Below are 9,878 nucleotides of genomic sequence, written 5' to 3'. Positions count from 1 at the left end.
AAAATTCTTGCTTCTCTATAGAGCTAATAGACTCATTCTGTCCACATACGATGACCACTGTGTAACACATGGTGGGAAAGATATCTGATCTGAGCAGCCTACCTGAAATACCCTCTAATTTATTTATTTAATCTAGAAAAAAAGTGTATAAAGGATAGAGTGATACCTTGGGATCAATAATAATATTGAAATCAAGATATTTTCTCAAGTGTATGGCATTTAATAATAGAGAAAAGTTTCTTTTTTAACATGGGAAATAAGACATTCTGCTATAAAAAAAAGATATCAAATAGAGGAAATAATGATAGGCTTTAGGATGTGAGAGTATTTGTAATTACTAGCACTCTCTAGGTTCTCTGTGTAGTGATGTAAAAGTGCATGGAAGTCTTTTGCAGTGCTGCATATTTATCTTTCTGGTTTTTTTCTGCCTTGTGGGCTGTATGTACAGAATAGTTGCCTATACACTAATGCGGGATATAGCTGTTTTTTTGTTTTTTGGTTTTTTTTTTATTATTATTCCTTGGGGTTTAACTCTCTTGCCCGAGAAAGAGGATTTTCCATCCAGCTTGTTTACTCCATGATTTATGTCTAAATTGACAGAGTCCTTCGGAGGCATTCGTGTTAAATTTGAAACAAACGTATTTAATGCTCGTGTTGTAATAAAACAGCTAAAAGAGCAGATTAAAAAGATATGCACAGAGGGGTCTGATTGATTGAGGGATTGATTTTACTACTTTTCCCGTAGGTGGGTAGTGATGGCTGTAAATCTCTTGATAATCATTTCAGAAGCACCTTCATCAATAAACTCAAAAGGGACAGCTAGGTGTAAAAATTTGCCAGCCATCAGGTCAGACAAAAGGCAGCAAATGTGTAAAGAAAGAATTGAATTAAATAATCCCACCTTGGCTGGTTATGGCATTAGTCATGTTCATTTTTATCTCGGGGGCGGGGGAGTTCCCCATCACTGCGATTCTCCGGGATTCGGGGGAGAGAAAGAGGGAGAGGCTCTTTCCCTCTGTTTTTTTTTTTCCTTTTTCCTTTGGCTCAACCCGTATTGCTTACGATTCACTTATGCGGCTAAAAGCTTGTGGGTTTGAGCAATGATCAATTATTAGTTGTCAGTAATAATGGAGAAGGGTTCGATTCTGGTGCCCCCCTCCTTTTTTTTTTTTCTTTTAAGGGGAATTGTTATTAGAAAATATTTTAATTTTTTTTTAAAGAGAGCAAGGGGAGTTAGAGGGGGTGCTGACAGCATGTCCACAGAAGTAGTCATACCTAAACCCACACAGTCACAGGACTTGCCATTTCCATACTGAATAGCGTGATCCAGGCTATTGATAAAACCATTCGGGATGGCTGGTGCTCGCTGCCCCTGGGTAGCTGCGCCCCAGGACTGTCTCAAAAGTTTATTATACATCGGAGCACAAAGCCAAGTTCCCAGCTGACTGCAGCATCTGGAAGCCCCTAATTACACGCGTTTCTAAAATATATGTAACCTATGTTAGCTGAAAAGCGGCTTGCTTGAGAGGTCAGCTGAAGCGACGTTTGAAACTCCCGTGCAGTGTATCTTTTTTAGTTCAAAAAAAAAAAAAGGCAAAAGGAGAACACAGCAGATTAAGAGGAAGAGGGGGGGAAAAGACCCCAACTGCCCTGCTAAGTGAAAAGCGGGTGTTTTTGCAGTGTGGAAACGTGAATGGTTGGATTATACAGAGAGCGTTTTCTTGCCAGCGCTTTAATTTCTGCGCCGAGGCGGCGCGGAGCCGAGGCGGTGCCGCAGGTCGGGCTGACCCTGGGGCTGCCTCCGCCGGCAGAGCCACTGCTCCGCCGCAGTCCGCCCTCCGAGCGGCTCCGGAGGTGAAAATTTGCAGAAAATATGAAATCAATTGGATTTCCCCCCCCCCCCAAGATCGTTATTAACGATGTATTATAACTATGTGGGGATTGTGTAGCTTTTAACCCCTGCGCGTTAAGGTTGTTGTGTCTGATCGCAAACCTTAATAACAATAATCCAGTCTAGTGTGTTGCATCTCATTGAAATCGTCTCTCAGCAGAATGAACTGCAAATTATCCCCTGTTTACCATCTCCCTTCAGTGCTCATCTCAATGAACTGGAGATCGATCCCCACCACGGGTGCCTTCCAGCCAGGCTGATTTGCATTGAAGCACATTAGAAAGCCTCCCACCTCCATTAAAAAGAATAATCCGAGAGAGGGGTGGTGTGGAAATAAAAAAATCTCCAAGGTGTGGCGGCGAGAGAAAAATATCTGTCACTGTCATTTGGAGCTTCGAGAGGGAAAACCCAAGATCAGAGTATTTACGCTTGTGAACTCTCACAACTTCTGTTAGAGACAATGACGTTTAATTGATGTATTGCTATCAACAACAATAAAGACCGATTTTTCTCTAGCCCTGGCAATGCTGCTCTGCCCCCACCCTTTCCCCACCCCTCCCGGCCCCCAGCGAAGGAGAGGAAAACAAACAATAAATAATCAAGCGGTCCTAGATGAAATACCAGGCGCCGCTTTATACGCTAGCGAGGGAGAAGAGAAACGAAAAAAAAAAAGTTATAAAACTTAATTTCTCCAGATTAATTTCTTTTTCTTTAAACCGCTGTTTTTCTTCTTGTTGTTGCTGTTGTTGCTTTTTAATTACCAGTCCACGGCCGCCTTTTTCCAGCCACGAAGCAAAGGTACTGCGCATCTGGGGAAATTTGTTTTAGGCTTAATCGACAAATGTATAATGAAATTGTAAACGCGAATAATTTTGGGAGAGCGGCTAGATTAGAAAGCGTGAGAAGCTAATGGAGTGATGGATACAGTTAGAAATACAGACGCAGATGTGTAAATAGATCCGCGTGGGTATTTTGTGTGCATCTACGTGTGGGTAGCTATAAGTACCGTGCGCGTTTCTATACGTTCAGGTTCGGTTTCTTTCCCACTGTCTCAGGGTAAGGAGGGTGACAGCCTGCGCTGAGTGTATCCATCTCTGCCGAAACATCTCTTTAAATATTCAGTGAAAAATAATGTCATGTGAAGTACCACCTATAGCAACATTATTATCTTCATTCTTCAACATCATCCCCGCTGATAGCTTCGTTTGTCTTTTTCTCAAATTCTACTGTACCAAATGCTGCGGGGAGGGAGGGGGCTCGCCCTGTGCAGAAATGAAAAGAAGCGTCAGTGACCACTTTGCACCGCTGACTAAATACTGGAGTGGCACCTGGGAGGCTTTTTCGGTTCGTATGCGTTTGTTTGTTTGTTTTTTGCGGCTCTTGGGTTTTTTCACCCTTCTCGCTAAACGTTTTACAGTCTCTTTCGTTTAGTAATGAGAAGAAAACGCGAGTGAGCCGGTTCCTCGAATGGGAAGGTTTCTCCCTCTCTCCCTTCTCCTCTCGCTCGCTCTCTAGGTTTTACCGGCTCATTTGAAATTGAAATGAGTTGTATCTGATCAGCCTCTTGCTTTTACAGAGAGTTTGTTAATATTAATACGGGAAAAAGGAGTAGCTTCTATAGCAGAGTAAATAATCCAGCGGGGGGAGTGGGAGGAGAGAGCACTGGATGGGTCAGGGTGGAGGGAAAGAAGCCGCCTGCGCTCCCGCTTCTCCCCGCTCCGCTGCTTTTGCCGAGTAACTTTTCCCGCACGGCCCCGAGTGAGACGCGAAGGGGCGCGGGGAGCAGCGAGCGTGGGGAACGGGCTCCCTCCGTCCCCCGTGTGCGCGTATCGTGGGGTACACGAGACATTAAAAATAGCATCGCCTGTAGCCTCTTCGCAACTAGACTTTTTATTTCAAAATCGCGAAATTTGTTTGTAAGAGGCTCCTCCTCTGCAAGTAACACCCGGGCGTAAAAGTTTGATGCAGGACGTGTGACAGGGTAAGAGCGCGGTGCCCCCAGGGTCCCGCTGCTCTAAGTGTTCGGGACCAGGCACAGACGCCGACCCCGGGGGAGTGCGGGGCCACACCGGCCGCCGGACCGGCTCGTCCCCGCCCGGCGGAGCCCCAGCGGCCGCCCCTCCGCGCCGCGCAACCCAGCCACAAAGTTCGCGGAGCTTGGCCGGCCCCGCGGAGCGTCCGCGGCGGCTCCGCCTGCGCGCACGCCGGGACGGCCGGCCGGGCTCCGCAGCGGGGCACCCGCGGGCCGCTCCCCGCCGGGCGCTCCGCGGCCGCCTCCGGCAGGCGGGTGGGCACCGCTCCCGCGTCCCAGAGGGGAACAAAAGTCGGGAGCAGTCCCACGGGGGAGCGGGGGCACCCGTGGCGCCAGGGGGTGGAGGGGGGAGCGGCGCGGAGCGGGGCGCGCCGCCCGCCCCGGCCTCCCCCGGGCCGGGATTGACTCCGGGCGCAGCCAACCGGCGCGGGGCGGCGGGCGGGGGCGGAGCGGCCGCCTGGTCCGCCCGCCGCTCCCGGCGGAGCCCTAATTGTCCTGGGAATGTGTGAGGTAAAAGACAAACCCTTCCTATTTTCAGCACCCCTCGGGCCCGTGATATATGGAAAGAGAAAGGGGAGGGGGTGGGGGGTGTGTGAAGGGCGAGAGGTGGGGGAGGGCGAAGATGGATCTTTATTTGCAAATGCGGGGAGAAGAAGAAGGAAAAAAAAAAAAAAAAGAGGATTTAAAAAAAAGCAAACCCGAAACTTTTTGCAGCAGCGGGACGGAGCGAGCGGCAGCGCCGGAGAGGGGCCGGCGGCAGCCGGAGCGGGGCCGGGAGCGGGGCTCCCCCTGCGCAGGCACTTGCCGGGGTGCGGGGCCGCCCCTCCGGGCCCGCTGCTCCCCGCCGACCGCCCCCCCGCAGCCGTGCGTCCTCCCATCGATTATTGCTTACCCTGCCGTCCCTCCGCGGGTCGGGGCTTTGGGCGAGGGAGGGCTTTAAAAAAAAAAAAAAGTTAAAAAAAAAGAAGGAAAAAGTGAAATACAGCGCAAAACGGAGAGGGGGGGGGGGCGCGGGGAGCCCGTCGGGGCTGGAGGAAGGGGCGAGGGGAGACACATTCCTATAGTAACCGGGATGGCGCGATGCAGCCCCAGCTGGTTGCTAAGAGGGTTAAACTGTATCCAAACAGCTTTGGGGAAATCCAGCCCCTTCTCCTGCCACATGGATCGACTCATTGGGTGGGAGCGGCGGAGAGACAAGGGTCTCCAGCAAATCAGCGCCTAATTGATTAAGGCGAGCTGGTTTGAATAGAGCTGGCCATGTGCCAATCGCCTTTCAAAGAGCCCCTCTATGATTAATCGCAATGCATTATTGATAATCATAATTATAGCAGGACACATGCGCGGTGCGCGGAGGATTGGGGAGGCTGGGGGGGGGGAGGCTCGATTTCCGTAATTTTGAGAAGATTTTTTTTTAGTAATTTTTTATTCTGCCCCAGCTGATGTTTGAGCCAGCATGTCGCGGAGGAAGCAGGCGAAGCCTCAGCATTTCCAATCCGACCCCGATCTGGCCTTGTTATCCCAGCGAAATGGTGAGTTCTTCTCCTCTCCCTCGCACACATTTTAACACAAACACACACAAAATAGATAAACTTACCTTGCGGGGAGACGGGACCGCGCCGGGCAGCGGAGCGGGACAGCAGGCTCTCCCGGAGTTACGTGCGGAGGGGTTCCTTCTGGGCTTTTGGTCCAAGTCCTTGGCTTTTATTTTTTTTTTTTTTTTTTAACTCAGCGTTTTGTTTCGCCTGTTTCTTAACGAAACTCCAAACTCTTTCCGTTTTTTGATGTTTTCCCTCCGCCCTCCCCCCGCGGGGCGGTCTGGCATCCTGAGCCCGCGGGAGATGGATCCGCGCCTTTCTCCGCGCCCCGCGGAGCGGGGGAACAAAGTGGGGCTGCCGCGGAGCGGCTGATCCTCCAGCCCCGCGGGACGGATGCCCCGTCCGGCCACACACGCTGCCCGCGCCGTCCCCCTGAAAGGGGCGGAAAACCCCCCCCGGGCACCCACTTTCTCGCCCCCCCCCAACACCCCCCTCCGCAACACCCCCGCGGACCCCAGCGCTCCCGCTCCCCCCCAGTCCCCCCGAGCGGGGGACGCTGCCCCGCCGCCGTGCAGCCCCGGCCTCCGCCTGCACCGAAAGCTTCCTGGAGGCGGAAAAGTTGCCGCCGCCGGGCCGGGCCGCGGGGGCGATCGCCCCGTCCCGGAGCTGCCGCCGCGCCGGGCTCCGCGCAGCCGCCGCGCCGGAGAGAGGGGCTCCGCGGCCGCCGACGCGGAAGCTCCGGGCAGCGCGGGGGCTTCTTTTCTCTCCCTAAGGTTGATTTTTATTTTTTTTTCTCCGTCTCCCCCCCCGCCCCACACCTCAAGTCGGTGAGCGAGGAATAAACGCTGGCTTTGTGTCCGCCAGGATTTGGAGAGGGAGCGTGTGAAATATCTTTTCTTTGGTTTTTTTTCCCCCCTTCTTTTTTTTTTCTGCCCCCGTCCTTCCCCTCTTTTCCCTCCCCCTCTGGGAGAAGGGGGATTTCAGAAGAGTTCGGCGCAGCCGGGCGGAGGGTACGTGCCTCTGCCCGTACCTGTACCGGGACGTGGGGCGACAAGTGGTCGGCGAGAGCCGCGGCCGGGAAGGCGGGGGCCGGCGGGGCCCCCCGGCCCGGCGGCAGCGTCTCCCCCCTGCGCCCGCCGGCCGGACACCCCCCACCCCCCCCCCGCGGCCATGAGGAGGGCGAGCGCCGGGGGGCTGCGAGGGGCCCCGCCGGGCGCGGAGGGCGCCGCGGGGCTGAAGCGCTTCAGGCGGGCAGGTAAGGGAGGGCCGGGACGCGGCGGTGCCCCCTTCGCCGCCCGGCCCAGCCGGTCGGAAGCACCTCGGACTTCCCCCGGCAACTTCCCGAGGAAGCGCTGGCCCCGGGCCCTCCGCTCCCGCGGCCGCTCCGCGCTCCGGCGGTGCTGGGCGCCCTGGGCCCGCCGAACCGCCCTCCGGACCGGGGCGTCGCGCCGGCAGCCCCGGGAGCGGCGGTGCCGGCGCCCCTCGGCTGCGCGGGGAGAGGGACCCGGGCTCCGAATGGTAAATCAAGTCGGAAGGTTTGGGGGATGTTGTCCTGCCTCTGCGAGCGCTTACCCGGTTCCCCAAATCCCTGTGACTCCCTCTTCGTGAGCCAGCAAATATCTAAGCGCTTTCTTCGCCTGTCTCTGCCGAAACACTTCTTAAAAGTTCACTTGGCTCCTGGGAGGCGACTTCTGTTTTTTCGCCGAGTTTTGTGCGCTTTGAGTGCACTCGAGTTTTGCCGTTTGCTCAGCATAATCCCCTTTCTCATCTCCGTAAAAGTATTTCTTTTTCTTCCGATATTATTTCTACTTCCTCTTGAAGTTTGGAGCAGGAGTTGGGGAAAACGTTAGGGTTTTATTTGCCTTTCATCAGCCTCCTGTGAAAGAATTTGGAACTTCTTAAAAGTGAGCAGAGAAAGGGAAAGCTGAGATGGAAATTATCTTGCTGGGAAAGCAGAGAGGGCTTTTTCACATCTTCACTTTGTATGATTGCATCTTTTGACGTTAGCTATCTTTTTTTTGTTTTTAGTAGATGGAACAGATCAAAACGCCTCCGAGTATCTTTTTTAGAAGTAGCCGTTTTCTTCTTGTTTTAGTCTTTTGATCTGATTTTGCACATCGTTTTCAAATGAAAGACAGTGGGAGTGTGAGAAAGGAATGTTAACTGAGCAGCTTTCCTGCCTGTTGCTAAAGGATGTACTTGAAGTAAACTGGATTTTGCCTGAAATTATGGCATGGAAGTGAAGCTTTTGTTTAGTTTGCATGGCTATCGTAAGTTAAATAAGTAAATAACGAAGCTTATTATTTTTAAAAAATACCGCCCGGTTTCCCAGGAAAAGCGGTGTGTTTTACTATAAAATCTGTAGGAGCCTCCCCCGCCCTTCTCTAGTAATGGTTTTAGGTTATGTCTGGTTTACATGGTTAGACGATAAGTTTGGAGTAAGTTGCCTGGAGGGTGTGTTTTGTAATGGTGTTTCAGGATTCAGAACGCTGTAATAATATTAGCATAGAGCTACCCTCCGCCTTTCCGGGGTCCCCAGCCCTGGCAGCAGCCTCACACTTGAGCAAGACAGGGTGGGTGAGCTGCGGCGGGGACGAGTTTGCATTATATGCCTTGAAATTGCAAAACAAAACCTCGAAATGCCAAGCGCTCCTTTCTTCTCCTTTCATCCTGTGAATTCAGGTTTGCTAATTCATCTACAGTTTGCGCAGGGTTTAGGCAAACGTAGCATCGCTGCTCCTTCAGGCACTTGCAGTAAGGTTCTGCTGGGCAGTGTTTTGAGCGAATGAACAGAGTGGCCCCGGGAAAATTTCTTGCATCTGATTTGAATTCTGGATTGTTAAAACTTTCTGCTAGGCTTTCAGATCTAAAGATCGATAGGAAAAAAGTTCCTCAGACTGCAACAGCATGTAATTTTTATTTTTATTTTTTTTTAAACTGTTCTTTCTTTTTTTAAAAGTTCAAAGCTCGTGCAGTTCACTCTTAGCAGGAAGACTTTCCACTTAAAATGTATTTTTAGTCCAGTAAATGGATAAGTAAGTTTACCCTTGTAAAATCCTGTGCATGTGCACGTTTGATAAAGTTCATATTGGATTAACTGGAACAGTTTCTCAGATTAATAGCAGAAATTACTTGCAGCGTAAATTATATTCAACAAGTAACTAATTACTGGTAGGAAGTGGGCAGGAGATTGTGGGATTATTTCCTTTTGTTAATAACTCCAGCCACTTTCATGACGTTTTAGAATTTTTTTTTTGTGTTGGTTGGAATTGCATTCCCAATTGTGAAAGAATATTCTCGGAGCGTAATTTTCCAAAGCAAAAGTTATATCTGAGAAATAAGTCAGCTAGATTTTGAGGAAGAGAAAAATATTTGCTGCCCTTCCATATAAAGGCTTGTCAGAACCAGTGCTTTTTCACGTCAATAATGGATTTTGGTAAATTCCTGCTGCAGCATTATGATCATCCACGTAATTGTTACTGGGCCCACGAAATGAGAGAAATTATGATCGCTTTCTTTAGTAGGATCTGAAGGACAGGGATGCTTAAGAGAAATAATTGCTTAGTTAGGCTCCTTTTAGTTTGTTACACAATTAGGCCTTTTTGTGCGATAACTGCAGTCTGTCGGTTCAGAATGCAGACACTTGTGTTTCTTCCAAAGGTGAGCCCGAAGTGTGGAGGGCCTTGTGAAATATCACTTATGCAGATGCAATTCCGAAATAATTACTGAAACCCATATGGTGGAAGTTGTCTAAACCCAGTGTTAGCTCAGACCCATTTTGTGTGTGTTTCCCCTACGTAACCCGCATCTTTGTCTCGCTGCAAAATATTTATGTTTTAGTTTGTACCTTATTTATCTTTTTGATGCTAAGTAGCATCTGGCTCCCTGAGGACAAGCCCTCCAGTATATTTAGCTGTACCTGTGCTTATTGCATAACTGGCTTTTAACCATATTCATGCTTTAATTGTGGATACGTGAATCTTTATTGGAGTGACTTGAGGTGCCCCTCAGAAAACACAATTACGTTTCTTAGAACTGTTTGCAAAAAACAAAAGGGGCAGCTCCTGCCAAATGCCCGTCAAAGAAGCTTTGCTGCATGTATTTTCTACACTTGAAGGTGCGTTGCACCTATATGCTTTGCGGTCTTGAAAAAATGAAAGTTGAAACGCGCCAGCGAAATTGTTGCTTCGAGTCTGTATGGCTGGTGCTAGAAAAAAAAACTTAAGTGTTCAGCTGTTTTAACCTTTGCTAGCCTCCTTCCATCCAAAGGTGACAGGGTTCAGATCACAATATGTACTTCAATATCTTGCCAGTGACCCCCGAATTGAGTCTTACTGGTTGCTTAGCAGGAAGTTAGTAGTTTATTTTAGCTTCACCTTATCAGCTTTGCTTCTTTTGCTAACCCTATTCCCCTGTCACC

General features: G+C 50.4%; 1 protein-coding gene across 8 annotated transcripts in view; it reads left to right on the top strand.

Annotated features, from left to right (window-relative positions):
* Positions 1-2,489: 2,489 nt before the first annotated feature.
* Positions 2,490-9,878, top strand: part of SALL1 (spalt like transcription factor 1) — a 248,287-nt gene continuing 240,898 nt past the window's right edge. For 5 of the 8 annotated variants that reach the window (XM_074583104.1, XM_074583105.1, XM_074583106.1 and 2 more), the window contains exon 1: positions 4,921-5,452. In XM_074583104.1, the coding sequence (XP_074439205.1) occupies positions 5,377-5,452 (76 nt within the window). In that variant the 5' untranslated portion in view covers positions 4,921-5,376. Of the gene's footprint in view, positions 2,690-3,034; positions 3,236-4,415; positions 4,434-4,920; positions 5,453-9,878 lie in introns of those variants that run through there. The other 3 variants (XM_074583110.1, XM_074583111.1, XM_074583109.1) reach the window with 3 other exon arrangements.

Source organism: Larus michahellis, chromosome 4 (assembly GCF_964199755.1).
Source record: "Larus michahellis chromosome 4, bLarMic1.1, whole genome shotgun sequence".
NCBI classification, from domain to species: Eukaryota; Metazoa; Chordata; class Aves; order Charadriiformes; family Laridae; genus Larus; species Larus michahellis.
This window is presented reverse-complemented; position numbering and strand designations above follow the sequence as displayed.